At 34.7% G+C, this 20,980-nt stretch overlaps 1 protein-coding gene across 1 annotated transcript; it reads left to right on the top strand.

The window, feature by feature from the left end:
- Positions 1-17,799: 17,799 nt before the first annotated feature.
- LOC135950643 (uncharacterized) lies at positions 17,800-18,720 on the top strand. Its single transcript, XM_065500174.1, has one exon. The coding sequence runs from the start codon at positions 17,800-17,802 to the stop codon at positions 18,718-18,720; it is 921 nt and encodes a 306-aa protein (XP_065356246.1).
- Positions 18,721-20,980: the final 2,260 nt, after the last annotated feature.

Genomic DNA, 20,980 nt, shown 5'->3' with positions numbered 1-20,980 from the left:
TCACGAATTGCGCAGTTTTCTAGGCCTTTGTACGTACTACCGACGATTTGTACCGAATTTTGCCAGTGTTGCCGCAAGCCTACATGAGCTAACACAGAAGTCGCGAGCGTTCCTGTGGAGTGAATCTCAAGAACAGGCATTCCTTCAGTTAAAGGAATTGTTGTGTACAGCCCCAATTTTGGCATATCCCATCCCAGGGGCGAAGTTTGTGCTAGACAGCGATGCAAGTGGATACGGAATAGGCGGTGTGCTTTCGCATGTGATCAACGGGACGGAAAAGGTCATAGGATACTACAGCCGAATACTTTCCAAGCCTGAGAGAAATTACTGCGTAACGCGACGTGAACTCCTGGCAATATTGGAGTGTGTGAAGCATTTCCACAAGTATTTGTATGGTCAGCACTTCCAACTGAGAACCGATCATTCTGCCCTCAGGTGGTTGTTGCAATTTAAACAACCTGAAGGGCAACTGGCTCGTTGGATTGAGCGGCTTCAGAGCTATGACTTTAGCATCGAGCACCGGAAGGGTTTGAAACACGGCAATGCGGACGCGCTCTCAAGACGGCCTTGCAACGTGGAATGCAAGCATTGCGCAAATGCCGAGAGAAAGGAATGTGTCATTGACGTTCGACTAATGCATATAGAGTCCAGTGCAGATTGGTATGTATCGCAGAGAAATGACCCCATACTGTCAAAAATAATATCGACAAAGGAAGAAATATCGGCCGAAAGTCCACTGATGAAATCATATTGGGCCCTATGGAATAGTCTACAATTGTTAAATGGCTGCTTATACCGCATATGGGAAAGTGCTGACGGTAAAACAGTGACAAATCTAATTGTTGTACCATCCTCTAAAATAAACGAAGTAATGAAAGAGTTTCATGACGGTACCAGTGGTGGTCATCATGGTGTGACAAAAACCTTAGAGAAGCTAAAACAACGTTTTTATTGGGTGGATTGTCAGCAAGCAGTAGCCGATTGGGTAGCCAATTGTCCACAATGCATAGCAGCGAAGGGCCCAGTAAGAAGAAGTCGTGGACAACTTCAGCTGTATAACTCAGGTGCCCCATTCGAGCGGATTGCGATGGATGTAGCAGGCCCTTTCCCTGTCAGTGATGCTGGAAACCGTTACGTTCTAGTGGTTATGGATTATTTCAGCAAATGGCCAGAGGTATATGCAATACCCAATCAGGAAGCTAAAACGGTTATAAGCGTATTTGTGAACAACTGGGTGTGTCGCTATGGTGTTCCACTGGAGTTGCACTAGGATCAGGGTAGAAATTTTGAATCCGCCGTATTCAAGGAAATGTGCGACTTATACGGAATAAGAAAAACCAGAACAACGCCACTGCATCCTCAATCTGATGGCATGGTCGAAAGACTCAATCGCACCCTGGAGGAATATTTAAGAAAAGTGGTCAGTGCACACCAGAAGGACTGGGATGAACACATACCAAAATTTCTATTGGCATACAGGTCAGCTGTTCATGACTCAACCTCTCGAACACCTGCAAAAATTGTCTTCGGGACAGAACTCAAGTTGCCTGGTGATTTAGAATTCGGTATTAAGCCCTCATCAAATAATGAAAACACTTCCCAAGAGCAAGTTGACCTTAACGAACTTCACGAATTCGTACGCAGACGAATAAAAATGACCAGCGACAAAATGAAATCCAGATACGATCGAGCAGCGAATTCTGAGGGATTTAATGAAGGCCAACTTGTACTGCTGTATAACCCACAACGCAAGAAAGGACTGTCTCCCAAACTACAAACCCCTTGGGATGGATCATACAAGGTGATTAAGAAATTAAACGACGTGGTGTACAGAATACAGAAAGAAAAGAGCCTGAGATCTAAAATGAGGGTCGTACATCTAGAACGACTAGCTGCATATGGGAGATGTGAATCTATGCCTATTCGGGACGAACAGGCTTAAGCGGGGGGCAGTGTTACGAAATTGTACTTGAATTCAAATATAACGATTTTAACGGCTGATTTAAAAGTAGCATAATGCTTTCAAGTAACAGTGCTGTAAAACTGTAACATATCTGTGGGCATTGTTAAATAAAAGCTTTCAGTTGATTTGATTGTAAGTTGGCAACGCTGTATTCGAGTTCGAATAATCAGTTAAAGAACATTGTAGAAAGTACACCACAGATGGCGTATGATCTAGAATATTCGAACTTTGACAGTTAAAGAGCTTTCTAGATGATATTGCAGTGTTATAAATAGTGGCAGAGGTTGCAGTCGTGAGTGAGTTGATCAGAGACGCCTTTCGAAGAAACATCATCTAAGTGCCTTAAAGTGTGTTGTGTTTGTTTCAAGTAAATTCGTGTGCATTATAAATTGTGTCTGTAATTCTGAGAATTTATAAACGTGTATAAAAAAACATTGTGTGGCTATTTAATTCTGTTGTTGTTGTACATTTTAAAGAAATAAAGAGTTGTTACAATTTTTAAACTACTAAACGGCTTTTATTTGCAATCAAAAGTATCCGGTTTATTTAAAGGAAATAAACCAGCGTTTTGAAAAGGTTAAAACGTAACAATTGGTGTCAGAAGTGGGATTGCAAAATAATAAGCATGAAGTTTGAGGAACTGAAAGTTGAACAACTCAAGAAAGAATTGAGTAAGTTGGAGCTACCAACTGCATTTAACAAAGCAGAGTTGCAGAAGAGGCTCATAGATGAATTCAAGCGGCGAGATATTGACATCGGAGCCTACGAATTTGAGTATAAAGAAGAAATGGAAGTTTATACCCGTGCAACAACAAACAGCATGGATTTATCCACAATGTTTGCTGCTATGATGGAGAAATTTAAAGAAGTTCAAGAAACTTCTAAAGTAAACAACGAGAAACTTGCGGAAGTTAAAGAAGAAAATAAAATAATGGAAATGAAATTTGAAGAAACTTCTAGAGCGACAGACGAGAAGCTTCATCAAATATCGGAAGTTATAAACAGCAGAGTGGATGGCATTGAGAAAAAGGTGTCCGACTTAGAAAGCTGTTTAGAAATACAAGCCATAGACGTCAATAAAAAACTCTCCGACTTAGAGATTGGTGTCGACAATAAACTGCATGACCTGGAAAGAAAGGTTAATAATCTTCAATGCCAAGATGGACCGGTGCGAGTTATTTCAGACACATCGAGTAGAATAAAGGCCCCTAGTTTTGATGGCAGCACACCGTTTAATGTTTTCAAGTTCCAGTTTGATACAGTTGCCATTAGAAACATGTGGAACAATGAAGAAAAAGCTATAGAATTGATATTGGCCTTAAAAGGGAATGCAGCAGTAGTTCTTGAAAGCGTGCCAGCAAGCAACAGAAATTGTTATGATTATTACGGTGGCGAACATAAAAAAGAATTATACAGAATGGAATTGCGTGGTAGAGTACAAAAACCTAATGAGACGTTACAAGACTTTGCGGCAGAAATCGAACGTTTGATGCAGCTTACATATCCAGACGAAAACCATCCGTTATTGGACCATTTCAAGATTGAGGCATTTGTGAATGGGCTTCGTGACCCTGATGTAAAACATGCGGTTTATGCCACACGGAAGTCAACATTTGCGGAAACCGTTTCATTCGCGCTGGTACAAGAAACAGCAAAGATAATTTCAAAACCCCAGGTGTGTAATGTACGGAAAATCGAGGTTGTCGCTGAAAATGATAGAAGTATGGTCAACGAATTAAAGGAATTAATAGAGGCAGTTTTAGAGGCATTAAGTAAGAGACAAACTAAAGCCAAAGTTAAATGTTATAACTGTGGAAAAATGGGTCACATTCAGCGAAACTGCAGAGCACCAATAAAGCGAATCAGATATGTTTCAGCATCAAGAAATAACCAGCTGGCGAATCATCAAGCATTACAGGAGCCACCTTTAAAGCGAGCTTGCACTGAGGGACAGGATCTGACACCCACACCTGATGGCCCTACCATCTCCATATCAGTACTGCAGCAGGAAAATAACAATCTTACTGCTAGTGGGTACATCAACGGTCGGAAGCACATCCTTACTATGGACACGGGAGCGTCGCAGTCTATCATCAGAACAGATTTAGTAAAGAAATCGATAGAACCAATTTGCAATGTAAGTCTACGCACCGCTACTGGAGAGCCTGCCACTGTCCATGGTAAAGTTAATGTGAAACTAACTATTGGTGGTATTAGCGTAAATCATGTCTTTGTTGTTGCCGATATTGTGGACGAAGTAATCATTGGTGCAGACTTCATGATTAATCACAGCATTACTTTGGATATGGGACAAAAAGTCATGAATTGGCGAAATGTTAAAATACCCCTTGACGTCGGATATGCGAGCAAGTCTCAAGTAAGAAAGTTAGTTTTCGTTGAGCACAAAAGGTTGCCACCGCAGTCAGAGGATTTGGTGTGGGCCCGTGAGGAAGTGGAAGATTGTATAGACAATGGTTTGTTGGTGTTGGAACCAGCGGATGTGAGAAGTGACCATGTAACAATGGAGGCCCTCGTTGAACAGTGCAACGTCAGAATGGTTCCTGTTGGAGAGATAGGTCTGTCCCGCAGAGAAAAGATCATCAGGCCGGGTTCCAAGATGGGTGAAGGTGCTTCAGCAGAAAAAGAAATGCATGAACTCGTTCGGAGCCGAATTAAAATGATAAATGACCAAATGAAAATCAGATATAGCTCACAAAGTAATAAGGGTTTGTCATCCAAATTAAGGAATCACTGCAAAGGACCACATAGGGCAGTTAAGAAATTGGACGACATGGTTTATAGAATACGGAAATGTGGAAGACTGATATCGGGAATTAAGGTCGTACATCTAAAACGACTAGCTGCATATGGGAGAAGTGAATCTATGCCTCTTCGGGACGAACAGGCTTAAGCGGGGGGCAGTGTTACGAAATTGTACTTGAATTCAAATATAACGATTTTAACGGCTGATTTAAAAGTAGCATAATGCTTTCAAGTAACAGTGCTGTAAAACTGTAACATATCTGTGGGCATTGTTAAATAAAAGCTTTCAGTTGATTTGATTGTAAGTTGGCAACGCTGTATTCGAGTTCGAATAATCAGTTAAAGAACATTGTAGAAAGTACACCACAGATGGCGTATGATCTAGAATATTCGAACTTTGACAGTTAAAGAGCTTTCTAGATGATAATGCAGTGTTATAAATAGTGGCAGAGGTTGCAGTCGTGAGTGAGTTGATCAGAGACGCTTTTCGAAGAAACATCATCTAAGTGCCTTAAAGTGTGTTGTGTTTGTTTCAAGTAAATTCGTGTACATTATAAATTGTGTCTGTAATTCTGAGAATTTATAAACGTGTATAAAAAAACATTGTGTGGCTATTTAATTCTGTTGTTGTTGTACATTTTAAAGAAATAAAGAGTTGTTACAATTTTTAAACTACTAAACGGCTTTTATTTGCAATCAAAAGTATCCGGTTTATTTAAAGGAAATAAACCAGCGTTTTGAAAAGGTTAAAACGTAACAATATTTTCATAATCAACTTATTTTTTTATTGTATAATATTTACAAGAAAACTACCTAATTACTTTATTATACCCTTCACCGTCGTGAGAAGGGTATATATAAGTTTGTCATTCCGTTTGTAATTTCCACAATATAATTTTCCGACCCTATAAAGTATATATATTCTGGATCCTTATAGATAGCGGAGTCGATTATGCCATGTCTGTCTGTCTGTTGAAATCAATTTTCTGAAGGCCCCAGATATCTCCCGGATCCAAAACTTCAACAATTCTGTCAGACATACTTTCGAGAATTTTGCTATTTAAAATCAGCAAAATCCGTCCATAAATAACGGAGATATGAGCAAAAATCCGAGACAACCTCTGAAAAATTCATCAAAAAACACAATGTATTGCATGCTTTGACAAATACATGCTTTGTGTATTTTGTTTTTTTTTTGTGTTTTGTTTCTTTTGGCGTTGTTGTTGTTTTTTATACAACTAAACGTATGTTTGTTTGTGTGTTGGTTTTTTTGCTTTGCGTATGTGGTTTTGTTTTGACAAAAAAGCAACAAAACGTATGTTTGGATGTGCATGCTTTGCGTATTTTGTTTTTCTTTTGTGTTTTGTTTCTTTTGGCGTTGTTTTTGTTTTTTATACAATTAAACGTATGTTTGGATGTGTGTTGGTTTTATCGCCTTGCGTATTTTGTTTTTTCTTTCGGTGTTTTGTTTCGTTTGACGTTGTTGTTGTTTTTTGTGTTCTTGATAAATTTAGGATGCTGTACGCTGAAAGTGGGCAATGTACATACATATATACTAATTATAAAAAATAATAATGCATCCACAACAAAGGTGAAGGGTATATAAGATTCGGCATAGCCGAATATAGCACTCTTACTTGTTTTTATACCCTTCAGCTTCGTGAGAAGGGTATATATAAGTTTGTCATTCCGTTTGTAATTTCTACATTTTTCATTTCCGACCCTATAAAGTATATATATTATGGATCCTTATAGACAGCGGAGTCGATTAAGCCATGTCCGTCTGTCTGTCCGTCTGTCTGTCTGTCTGTGTGTCTGTCTGTTGAAATCAATTTTCTGAAGGCCCCAGATATCTCCGGGATCCAAATCTTCAACAATTCTGTCAGACATACTTTCGAGAACGGAGATATGAGCAAAAATCCGAGACATCCTCTGAAATTTCATCAAAAAACACAATGTATTGCATGCTTTGACAAAAAAGCAACAAAACGTATGTTTGGATGTGCAAGCTTTGCGTATTTTGTTTTTTTTTGTGTTTTGTTTCTTTTGGCGTTGTTGTTTTTTATACAACTAAACTTCTGTTTGGTTGTGTGTTGGTTTTTTTGACAAAAAAGCAACAAATCGTATGTTTGGATGTGCATGCTTTGCGTATTTTGTTTCTTTTGGCGTTGTTGTTGTTTTTTATACAATTAAACGTATGTTTGGATGTGTGTTTCATTGCCTTGCGTATTTTGTTTTTTCTTTTGGTGTTTTGTTTCGTTTGGCGTTGTTGTTGTTTTTTGTGTTCTTGATAAATTTAGGATGCTGTACGCTGAAAGTGGGCAATGTACATACATATATACTAATTATAAAAAATAATAATGCATCCACAACAAAGGTGAAGGGTATATAAGATTCGGCATAGCCGAATATAGCACTCTTCTTGTTTTATGTAAAATTAAACTTTAGGCCAAAAATTCTCAAATCGCATATTCGATATCAAAATATAATAACCGATTTTAGATGGCCCAATATGGTTTTAATTATTTTGTAAAGGATTCCGATAACTTCGACCCTGGTATGGATATTATAGCCAAAATACTAGAAATTTCCATTTTTGGGATTTTTCAACACTTTTTCGGGAATTGCGGGATTGCTGGTAATAAATTTCAAAATTCGTTTTTATTTTTCCATTTTAAGTAGAAAATTTTACATAACTCTGAAATTTCATTAAAAACTATTCATAAATAAATATTTTATTTCAATTCGAAAAATTTGTATCTATGCAAAAATTCAATAAAATATATTTTTTGTCATATTTTTCAATAAAGTATTCCATGAATTTTTTTTAATTGTCAAAAGTTATAAATATTTTTGAAAAATAAACAAATAGCTTGAACGAAATCATAATATATCGCATCATAAAATTTTTAATTCTATGTATAAATTTCAAAATAATCGAAAAAACCTTCTCCTGTAAAATTTGCGACAAAACGCTTACGATAATTTGGCGCTAAGGGCTCGATATTGTTACGAAATTTCACATGGTACAAACTTGTCAAATGGGGCAAGGTTTGTGGAACTTCTGAGGAGTAAATAAAAGCTTTTTATATAAGTATTTGATATTGTTGAAAACAATATGAATTGAGGAAAATTAAATAATTTTATAAAATTTTGGAACTTCATTTACCTTAAAAACTAAAAAAAATTATCATATGGTGATTTTCCACGAATAAAAATATAAAATTTGAATTAATGTAAAATTTTAACAATTAAAGATATCATAAAAAAATTTGGAACCAATTTAGACTCAATTGTCCTTAAATCAATGGCATTAGAATTTTTGACATTTTTTTATTTTCAAATACTGAAATTCCTAAAACGGGGAAAAGTGTTCCAAAAACTGAGTTGTTTTAGAAAAGTGCCTACTGTGACGTTATTTACCGTGTGATAGTAAAAATACTTAGAAGGTATTTAAAAAAAACATGGGGTTATACAAATATTTTTCCTTTTTAGAATTTTGTACTCAAACCAAATTTTTTTTTAAATTGGCCAAGTTTGCATAGTACTGGGGGGTGGTATGTCCGCTTAAGTGAGCCAAACTTTTCTTTACACGCTTTTGCATTAAGTTATCTTTCCGAATCATATACAAATTCTATATAGTCTCGAAGAACTTTTTTTTTCTACAAAATAAAAAATATATGGGCTTTTTTGGGAAAAAACTTAAAAAATAAGACCCTTATTACAAGTTCCAACTTTGGGTGCGTATAACTTTTTATAGGGAAGAGATAACTGTTAGCAAGTTTTTTTATTTTATTTAGCTGATAGTTGATTGCTGATATTTTAAAAATAAATTTGGACCTTCCGTAGCCCCGCCATATCTAAAAAAGCATAAAAAGATCGAGCAAATTTAAAAAAAATAAAGCAATAAACCTGAATATCTCTTCAACTCATAGGGATAACCTACACTTGTAATCGTATTTTTTGTAGATCTTCTCAAGTACTATTTATATTCAAATTTTCAGCTCATTCGGATCATAAATGGATTTTTGGCGATTTTTTAAAAAATTTGAGACCCGAGTTGACCAACTTTGAGGGGCTACGCACTTACCCCATTATCGCTAGGAAGCTGAACAAACGTAAATCAACTGGAAAATACTATTTATATCTCAAGAACTATTTATATTAAAAATTTCAGCTCATTCGGATCATAAATGGATTTTTGCAGATTTTTTTAAAAATTTTGAGACCCGAGGTGACCAACTTTGAGGGGCTACGTACTGGACCCCATTAGAGCTGGGAAGCTGAACAAACGTAAATCAACTCGAAATCACCTCAGCTCAAACCATGTGAAATTTCGTAACAATATCTCCAATAGTTCCCAAGATACCGAATTATTTCCAAAAAAAAAAGTTTCTAAACCACTGTGCATCGTTCATTTTCAGCCTGATTTATGCGCCAGAGTTATGGAAAACTGGATATTTCAGATTCAATTACCAATATAAGTATTCCCAAATACCGATACCGATGTTATCACAAAGAATCAAATTCTACTGTATAAAAAAACGATTAAGAGTGTTATATTCGGATGTGCCGAATCTTCATATAAAACTTGTTTAAGTTCAATTTCATCACGATATTACTTATTTCAAGACAATTATGAATGTTCAAGTCATTTTCTGAGGGGGGCCTTGTATGGGAATTAGGGTCAAAATGTTGCCCAATTTTCGCAATACTTTACAGTATAATTTCAGAGTACATAGAACTAATTTGTGCACAATTTTATCAGGATGGCGGCTAGGAAAAATCATGGACCGATATTGCTTATTTTCAATACCAAACTAACCTTATCAACAGATTTTCAACAGACAGCAGATAGACATAGCTAGATCCATAGAGAAATATACATAGAGCGGAAAGAAGAAATAAACTTAAACAAAAAAAAATGATTACTAAAAATAATTACACATACGAGTGTTATTTTCACATAGTTGTTTTTACTAATACATTCGCACCACTTATATTTTTGACAACTGAGTTAGGTTTTTGACAGGAGTGTTTCCGATCGATATGAATATATACACTAATGTGTGTCTGTCAGAAATATTTTGATATGTTACAAACGGAATGACAAAATCAGTATATCTTTGTTGATTGTGGGTATAATAAACTGTTTTCGACACTCCTGAAAATACATAGGCCTTTTTATAGGCACGATAGGGATTAAAATTAAGCCCATCACTAACTAATAAAGATTTCCAATAAAATTAAAATGAAACAAGTAAGAGAGCTATATTCGGCTGTGCCGAATCTTATATACCCTTCACCAAATTATACTTCAAAATACAAATTTCGAGAATTTTCCTATTTAAAATCAGCAAAATGGCTGAGATATGAGGAAAAAACCAAGACACCCTCGATTTTTGACCTATTTTAGACCTATATCTGGATTACTAAGACATTAATATAGACAATATGGATATCTAATGATAAATATTTCAAAGGCATTTGCAACGACGTATATAAGACCATAGTAAGTTGGACCTACAATGGGTCAAATTTGGTTTGAGCTAATTGTTTATGCTCACTTGCAGCTTTAAGATTTCTCTGTTGTTACTTAATTACTCTTATTTAAGTTCACTTTAAAAAAAAAACTTCTGAGATGTAATGTTGAGTGTAAAGTATTTTTTTTATAAATATTCTTAAGAGTTTTGTTTAATATCTAATATAATGAACTTTTATTAAAATGATTGGTCTGTAATTCTCTTTTAATGTAGAACTTCAGTGATAGAAGTGAGATTAGTGTGTTAGGGTTTCTACCACAAATTAGAGCCACGGAAAGAAACACGGATGGGTGGGTTTAGAGGCTAAGCTTTATCATCAAAGATAAATTTTAATAGATTTTAAGAAAATTGTGGAATTATTTTTATTATCCAAGGGCAATTAAATCGTACGTAGTTTTTTTGTTATTGTACATAACTGGTCCCATGGAACACGATCCCCGCCCACAAGAAAATAGTTTAAATTAACTAAAATGTTAAATTCTGAAACTCACTAAAATAACGAGTATAATACAAAATGGCGCCCAACGTGGGGCCCCGAAACATTAGGAATTCAAAATATTTTTTTTTTCTTTTCACATCTTTTAATATAATTTGTTTTGGGATCTCAACATCATCATCATATTATTATTATTTAAAAATATAAATGTATATATTTTTAGTTATACTTTCACATATTGTTTGTCTTTTTGTTGGTTTAGACCCGAGATCGGCAACTCCTATGCACAGTGCATTGTGGGCGTTACTAAATTTACACAGACTACTCACACGCATAGAAAACACAATTCAGTCTTTTATGAGTTGTCATTGAAGAAGGTTGTGTTGTCGCTCGTTTCTTGCTTTTGTTTATGAATAAATGTTAATGCAGAGGTGGATAATTCATGTTATTGTTGTACACTTTTTTAGCATCTACACTACATACAGCATTGCCACTGAACAAATCTATTTCCTACCAAATTTTTGTCAAAAAACTACCAAAATCGTTTTAAACCTACCATTTTTTTAAAATCATATACATATGTATGTATGTCAAGAATAAAAAATAAGTTTTGATTTAGTTCTGCTGCTCTTATACCATTTACGTCATAAAAACGTGATATAAAAACAAAATACAATACAACAAGTCAGTTTCATTAGTAAGTAACGTCACCAGCCATAACGTTAGCACCGTGTCTGTTACCAATCCGATCAAGTTTTTTAAAGGAACGTTATGTGTAGGGTTTTTATCCCAGTACAAATTTCCCGGGAATTTTGCCAATTTTTCACTACCCGATTCCCGGGATTTTTAGTCGGGAATCCCGGGAATTAAAAACTGACGAAAATACATTGAAAACAACTAAGAACTCCATTTTTTTCGCCAACAAACAGTGAAAAGTTTTTTTTACAGTTTTTTGCTTATATCTCGGCATAATAAATCGCTTACTACTAATATTTTTTTGTGGTTTTTCGTATGAAAATTTAAAAAGTGAATTCATTATTTATAGAATTTATTTCTTATTGAATCATTCTAATTACTTTAAATTTCTTCTTCAAATCCATAACAAAATAGCTTCTCAAATTTATTAATTGACTAAATTTTTCTTCAATTCAAATCTAGTACAAAAAGGCTTAAGAAAATTTTTTTCAATTAATTTTGTAAATGATTTGATTTAACAAAAATTTAATCATTCTAAGTTTGAATAAATTCTGTTATTAATTAACTTTAAATTTAATTCAGTTTAAACAAAGGCTTTGGAATGAATCTAAAAAATTAAATATTAGGAATGGATTTATGGAATAAAAGGCTGACATTTTTCAATTACGGATTAAGATTTTAGTGAATTAAGCTCAAATTTTATTAATTAATTCGAAGCTCTGATATTTAATAATTATAACGCTGGCTATATCAGCTTCAGATACGAATTCCACCACACTAACTACAAATAAAATTAACCCATTAAGCGGCGCTGTACCCAAGATTAGTCAACCATTAAATAAAGAAAATAAATCCCAAATACAGGTTGGAATGGACCGGTATATTACAGTTTTAAAACGGGCACGAAGTCCCAAGTCTTCGAAAGCGGCACCCTTGGCCAAATTATATAAGGATAGTGAACCTCATAGACTAAACAATGAAAATCGTTTTTCTATTCTGGAATGTGAAACTAATGAACCAGTAAATAAAATCCATTCTACAAAACCACCCCCCATTTACTTGAGAGAAAATAATTCGAATCCACTGGTTCAGAGCCTGATCTCATTAATAGGAGAGAACTCTTTTTACGTAATCCCAATCAAGATTCATGAAACTAAAATACAGGTCAATAGCGAAAACGATTATAGAAAGGTTGTAACATATTTTGAAACTCAAAAGAAAAGTTTTTACACTTATCAGCTGAAAGGAAGCAAGGGTCTACAAGTTGTAATAAAGGGTATTGACTGTAATGTTGAACCACTCGAAATAAAGCAAAGCTTAGAAGATAAAGGCTATAAGACAAAAAATGTGATAAATATTAGAAATCGCGAAAAAATACCCCAACCACTCTTCCGTGTTGAACTTGAACCCGGTGACATAAACCTGAAAAAAAATGAAACACATCCCATATATAACTTGAAGTACTTATTGCATCGTAAAATTACGGTAGAAGAACCACACAAACGATTTGGCCCCGTTCAATGTATGAATTGCCAAGAATATGGACACACCAAGGCATATTGCAAATTGCCACCAGTATGTGTCATTTGCGGGGAGTTGCATAACACATCCCAATGTTACAAATCTAAAGATGATCCTAAAATAAAAAAATGCAGCAATTGCGGAGGTAACCACACAGCAAACTACAGGGGTTGTCCTGTCTACTCAATTGTTAAAAAATCACAAAGCCAGAAACCAAAGATTTTCCCCGCTCAGCCATTAAATAACATCAATTTGAACTACCCCCCGTTGCAACAGACATATGACAACAAAGTAACATATGCAAATGTACTTAGAAACAACCAAACTCAGCCGCAAGTCCGTCAACCCCAAAACGAAAATATGAACCCAGAGGTAAGAGAGCAAACGCCAATTTTCAATTTTACCCGACTAGAATCTACAATAGAAACTCTTGTGCAATCGGTAAATAACTTTACAAACTCAATGAGTAACATGATGCAAGAAATGCTTAAGATGCAATCAATGTTATTGCAGGCTGTGCTTAACAGACCATGAACTGCCTAAGAATATGTTTTTGGAATGCAAACGGCATACGCCAACACAAAAACGAACTCGAATATTTTTTAAGAAACCAACAAATTGATGTAATGCTGGTTTCTGAAACTCATTTGACGTCCAGAAGTTCCTTTCGAATAAATGGATATGTAATATATGACACCAAAGATCCCAGAGGTAGAGCATGCGGAGGCTCGGCAATTTTAATAAAAGCTCGAATAAAACACTACTTAATGTGTGATTTTTGCGAAGATTATCTTCAAGCTACTACAATCTGTCTTGAAGATTTTCATCGAAACTTAGTGATCTCATCGATATACTCACCCCCAAGATTCTCAATTACAGAAAGTCAATATAATAGATTTTTTAAATCACTAGGCCCCCGTTTCCTGGCTGCTGGCGATTATAATGCTAAGCACACATTCTGGGGATCACGACTGATTACCCCTAAAGGTCGTGTTTTGTTCGACTCAATTTCTAAAATGGGTTTGCATGTGCTTTCGAGCGGCCAACCTACTTACTGGCCTACTGACCCACGAAAAATACCGGATGTTATTGATTTTAGCGTGATGAAAAATATCCCTAGAGAAATGATTCAAATTGAATCCTCGCTGGAACTATCTTCAGATCACTCACCCACTATTATTACTTTATTGAGCCCCCTAGAAATTGTATCCCCGACTGGTAATTTAGCGATGGCAGGCACAAGAATAAATTGGCTCAAATATAAAAAATACCTCAGTACACATTGCTCGGAAAACATACCGCTAAGAACACCAGAAAACATCGATCACTCTCTTATCAATTTCGATAAAAATCTCAGAATGGCTGCTCAACATGCTACCCAAACACCCCGAGAATTCAGATATAATAGAATTAATTCTGCAGATGTCGAACGGCTCTTAAATGAAAAAAGAAGATTTCGAAGAGAGTGGCAATTACACAGATCCCCCCAACTAAAATCGAAGCTTAAAGATTGTATAAAAAGACTTAAAAAGCTCTTGGAATTTCGAAAAATGGAATCATTGAATAAATATTTAGAAAGCCTGGACGCAACCCCACAATCGGATTACTCATTATGGCGAGCAACAAAAAATCTTAAAAGACCCGTTATATGTAAGTCCCCCTTGCGAAATTCAAGTGGTGGTTGGGCAAGAAATGATACTGAAAAAGGGAATCTGTTTGTCAATCATTTAAAAAAAGTATTTACACCGAACACAACAAACGAAGCAATTGAGTTGCCACCTGTTGCACCCTATTTTGCAGCAGCCGTACCCCTACGTTTTGAGATTCGAGAGATCGAAAATGCTATTGCTGATTTAAATCCCAAGAAAGCGCCTGGTATGGATAAGATCAGCAACAAGATGCTTATGGAGCTACCCCGGATAGCAATAAAAATAATTCTTTTTATTTTTAATGCTATATTACGACTTGAATATTATCCTCCAGAATGGAAGGTTTCACTGGTTACCATGATACCCAAGCCGGGAAAAGATCACACAAAAGTAGAATCATACAGACCCATCAGCCTATTGTCTAATATATCAAAGCTATTTGAGAAGATACTTATGAACAAGTTGTACCCGATGTTAACTGAAAACAATTGTATTCCGAATCATCAATTTGGATTTAGAAGAAAACACAGTACTATCGAACAAACCCATAGACTTGTAAATATGGTGAGAAAAGCGTTTGAAGAAAAGAAATACTGTTCTGCACTCTTCATCGACATCTCTCAAGCGTTTGATAAGGTATGGCATGCTGGATTAATATACAAATTGAGTCAAAATTTACCGGCAAACACACATAAGCTGTTGGAAAGCTATTTAACTGGTCGAACATTTAAGGTTAAAGAGGGAAACTTTTTAAGTACTGCACAACCCATTGAAGCTGGAGTCCCCCAAGGCAGTATCCTGGGACCTTTTTTATATTTGATGTATTCGTCTGATATGCCAACTAACAATCGCACTCATACATCAACATTTGCTGATGATACTGCTATTCTAAGCATTCATGAAAACCCTCAAGAAGCGTCTCGTCACTTACAAAACCACATATTTGAATTAGAAAAATGGTTAAAACAATGGAAAATTAAAGTCAACGAGCAAAAATGTACACACATTACATTTACATTGCGTAGAGAATCATGCCCCCCTATTCATATCAATAACCAAACAATAATTCAACAATCGGAAGTGAAATACCTCGGAATACATCTCGATCGTCGCCTTACATGGAAAAGTCATATAGATGCAAAGTTGACTCAAATGAAATTGAAATCAATTCAAATTAATTGGCTTATTGGCAGAAACTCCACGCTTAGTTTAGATTGTAAACTTCTACTTTATAACATGATCATAAAACCGATATGGTGTTATGGCATACAGTTATGGGGCACGGCCTCAGCGTCAAATGTAGAAAAGATCCAAAGACGCCAAAACAAGTTTCTAAGAATGATCACAGTTGCCCCCTGGTATATCAAAAACGCGAATATACACAAAGATCTAAACGTGCCCATTGTAAAAACTGAAATCTCGAAAAACGTACAAAAATATTTAAAAAAACTTGAAGTTCACCCAAACCCGCTGGCCCGCAACATATTAGATAACCGTGGCCACACTCGATTAAGAAGGAGGGACACAGCAGACCTAATCTAGAAGGAAGAATGCCAATTTAACCAAAACAACCATGAACACAAAATTTTTTCGTCCGGCACTGGCTGGACTAATTAAATAATAATATTAGATATAAGATTTGAACCACTTATTGTTAGTTCATTAAATAATGAAGATACAATAAATAAATGATGAAAAAAAAAAAAGTTTTTATATGAAATTTGGCTATAATATTCCCAATTTACAGTATCATTATATATTTCGGGTACCCGGGAATGTAGAAAAAAATTTCCCGATTCCCGGGAATCAAAAAAGGTCGGGAAATTAAAAACCCTAGTTATGTTCCGAAAAGAAATCTGTTATAAGTTGGAAAATTGAAACTGCATCTGCCTTAGTGATCTCTAATAATGCGATAAATCTATCTTGTAAATAAATACTATTTGATCCAACCTACCAAAAATCAATTTAAACTACCTTCCTACCAAACGAAAAAAATCCTACCAAATTTGGTAGGAAAAGCCCAAAACGGCAACGCTGACTACATATTAAGTAGTATTTAGAATTATAAACTATTTTTAATGTTTTTTCTCTCACCTTTAGATGCTTAAATGGATTTTTAGATGTTTCTTGTAAATTATTATTTTTTTAATATTTGCAAGATATTTGCTAAGTCGTCCACTTTTCTTTTTTGATTCTTGTTATATTTCAATTAACTAATTACTGAAATACGAAAGCCTCAATTTTCCGTATCAAATCTTAAAATTTTATATACTTAATCACACAACCTTACTGTATATCCAAACGAAGTTCTGCAGATATAATTGCCCAATTCACAATTTGTGTCGTAGCGTTGTATCATTGTATATCGTAATTTTTTTTATTAATGTTTTGTTTTTGTTTCGAAAAATTTGTTTGAAAAATATTTACGACATACAATGCTACAACGCTACGACACCAATTGTGAATTGGGCAATTAATTTTAATATAATTAATATAAAATGTCACTAGTTCACAGTAACGAAAATATTCCGTCGCTAGCCGACGACAATAACTTGCGTCAATGTTTCATTTGTAGAAAGGACTATGAAATTAATGATGTCATAGTGTCTACTCCTTGTAGTCACATTTTTCACAAGGAATGCATAGTTAACGTACTCAAAGAAACGCAAGGTTGTCCTACATGTGGCAAAGCCTGTAGGCAAACTAAACTAAAATCGTATAACTTATTAGCAAATGCTGAAAAGCAGACTGATGCTACACCACACAGGTTCAGTAGATAGTTTACTTAATATTTCTCAACGAAATTCAATTGGTCAAAATGTACCACCTAACCAGAATATAAGCGATAATACACTTCAATTCCTTTTCAATGAAGCTGTTAGAAATCAATTGTCCATGTTAAATTTAAATCAAAATACTACATTCAGACCTAGTTATGGTAATCAAATTAACACACACCAGAGTTCAAAAAAACGAAATAATGATAACGTGTCTCATAATAGTAATAGTAATGCTAGACAAAGTTTCGGTAATCGCAATTTCAACAATAATTTGAATAGGAATGTGTGGAGACACTTTGTTTTACATTATTTTATTTAATCGAAGTTGTTTTTTATTTTATTTTTAAAATTTGAAAATAAATAAAATTAATTTAGTTTTTTTATAAAATTCAAGAAAATATAACACGCATTTATTTTCCAAAACTGGTGACCCCGACAATAGCTGAACATGCAAAACGATAGACCAGTAACTCGAAGTGTTGCAAGAGCTCAAGCATCTCGTGCAGAAAATGAGAATAATGTTGACGACAATGAAGAATTTGTGGAAGGACCTCAATACGTCAATTTCGAAAATCCTTCTCCTGGAATTTATTCATACTCATCGAAAGTGCAACTACCAAAACTTCAAGGATATTCTTTAAACAACATTGAGTCATGGTTTATTCGTTTGGATGCGTTTTTTAAGTTGCACAATATCACTAACGATAGCGAACAATTCAGCATTACTATTATTCATTTGGATGAGCGTCTGTATGATGAAGCTTTCGATATTATAACCAATCCACTATCGATTAATAAATTTATCACTCTAAAAGAAGTGATTTCAAATAAATTTTCTACCTCATCAATATCACGTTTAGAGCAATTAGCTTCCCGTATACAGTTGGGCGATACCAAACCAAGTCATTTGTTAACTAAACTACAACGTACCAATGTAACCCAAGACAAGAACATAATTCGTGATTTTTGGTTACAACGTTTACCTCCAACAGCTCGTGCGGTTTTAGCAGGTATGATAAGAAGTCAGCCAAATATATCATTTACAGAATTGTCACTGGTTGCTGATGAAATCGTTGATTCGTTAAGAAATAGCAACAACGGGATAGCCGAAATTTCTGAGGAATCGTTGAATTCTGATATATGTGCAGTTGGCAACACAGGATCAGTAAATAAACGTCTGTCAAATTTGGAAAATTCTATCTCGCGCATTGAAAAATCATTGAGAACTTTATCTTTACCAAATCAACAGAGCCGCCAGTCTAATTCTCAACAAAACGCTAACACAAATATTTTATGCTGGTATCATTTCAAGTTTGGCAATAATGCCAAACAATGTAAAGAACCTTGTACCTTTAACTCAAAAAACTAATCAGTTCGGCGACTAATACTAAAGTCGCCGATGTTCCAAAAAACAACAACAATTTCGACTGATTTTCATGCCTTTTTATTACTGACCGTTTAATGCATTAAACACATTCAAGACAACAGGCTACACGACTACACGAACACAAATTCTGCTGGTTACAGTTGTAGTCGTGTGGCAGCTACTGAATTATTTTAAAGACGACAGCTACAAAGTAAACAGCTGATTAATAATTCAGTGGTGCCACTTTAATAAAAAATAACCGTACAACATTCCAAAGTATTTAAGACTGAAACAATTATTTTGAGTAAAAATATATATATGGTTATAATTAATTATGTACCTGTTATTAATTTATTTCAATATGGTTATCAGAAACTTCTCTTAATTAAGTAAAAAATATATATTTTTTTAAGCACTAATTTGATTTACATTTTTTTATTATATTAGCAACACTATTTCTGTTTTGTAGTTGATAAAAATAGAAATTAGCCTAATTCGGCTACATCGTCATGAGTAGTCGTGTGGCCGTGTAGCTGTGCTGTCGTTAAAATAATCGTCTCCATATAAACGTGTGCATTTTATTTTTGACAGATTGAAGTTGGTAGCCTGCTGTCTTGAATGTGTTTAATGCATAAGTGGTAAACAATTTCTCGTCGACACTGAAGCTGATGTTTCTCTGGTAAGTTCTGATTCTTTCAAAAAACTTAAATTCAAGAAATCATCCCCAACTCTTTATGCTGCTAATAATTCGACAATTGCAATGTATGGCACAACTCAATTTACACTTGATTTTGGTATTCGAAAAAAAACGGATTGGAATTTTATTGTCGCAAAAACTAAGCATAATATAATTGGAGCGGATTTTCTGAAACGCTATGACTTAATAGTTGATGTTAAGAATAGACAAATTATTGATTCACAAACTAACCAATATTCACATTGTTCCTCTATAAAATTATGTAACTTTCCTTCAATAAAAACCTTTGATTCATCTTGCCAGTACTCAGAATTGTTATCTGAATTTGTAGATATCACACAAATAAATAAAATTGCTTCAACGTTGTCGTCCACTTGTGTTGAGCATGTTATTGAAACAAATGGTCCACCTGTCACAGCCAGATCACGACGCCTATGCAATGAAAAACTTAAGGCAGCTAAAGATGAATTTTCTTTTTTAATGAAACTGGGAATTTGCAGACCTTCAAACAGCCCATACGCTTCACCTCTCCACATGGTACGTAAAGCTAATGGCACATGGCGCCCATGTGGAGATTACAGGTCCTTAAATGCCCAAACTATTTCCGATAAGTACCCGCTCCCACACATTCAAGATCTCTCAAGTATTATGCACGATAAACGAGTTTTCAGCAAAATTGATCTTAACAGGGCTTATAATCAAATTCCTATAATAGTGCATTTACACCGAGGCGAAATCTAGTGGATTTTAATTGAAATCTTGTTCAAAATCTATACCGTTTACACCGCTGTTTTCTGACATTTAGCAAGATTTCATTTAATAACAAAAACAGCTGACTAACAAAACCCGCAGTAAATAAGTAAATTTTTAGTATTATAATTTATAAATTTAACTTTTATTCATATTTGCATCCATTGAAAATATTTATCAAACGCTAAAATTGTTCCGCACTTTTTATATTATTTTTTTTATTTGTATCTGTCAAATTTTACTTGTACAGTGCTGTATTTTTTAGTCCGTTATGAAGAAATTCACGGTTGCATCACTTGGTACTGAGTAGATTTGAGGAGATATCCCCAAAATCTAGTCACGAAGTAGATTTCATTTTGTATGGGAAATCTCGTCAAAATAACTAGATTTGGCTCGAAATCTCATATGTACTAGATTTCGCTTCGGTGTAAATGCACTATAAGGCAGTGCGATATTCCTAAGACGGCTATTATCACACCCTTCGGATTATTTGAATTTACACATATGACCTTTGGTATGTAATGCGGCACAAACTTTTCAAAGATACATGAATGAGGTTTTAAAAGATCTAGATTTCACTTTTTGTTATTTAGATGATATTTGCATTGCATCCTCAACACCTGAGTCTCATCTTGAGCATCTGCGCATTGTATTTGAGCGACTTCGGAAATATCAGTTAACTATCAATCCTTCAAAGTGTGAATTTGGAAAGCAACAAATTACATTTTTGGGTCATGTTGTTTGTGAAAATGTCATTAGTCCTAATCCAAAAAAAGTCGAAGCTATTCAAAATTACCCTCTTCCAAAACATGCTTT

The sequence above is a fragment of the Calliphora vicina genome, chromosome 2 (assembly GCF_958450345.1).
Source record: "Calliphora vicina chromosome 2, idCalVici1.1, whole genome shotgun sequence".
NCBI classification, from domain to species: domain Eukaryota; kingdom Metazoa; phylum Arthropoda; class Insecta; order Diptera; family Calliphoridae; genus Calliphora; species Calliphora vicina.
The sequence above is the reverse complement of the archived record's forward strand: the minus strand, read 5'-3'. Positions and strand labels throughout refer to the sequence as shown.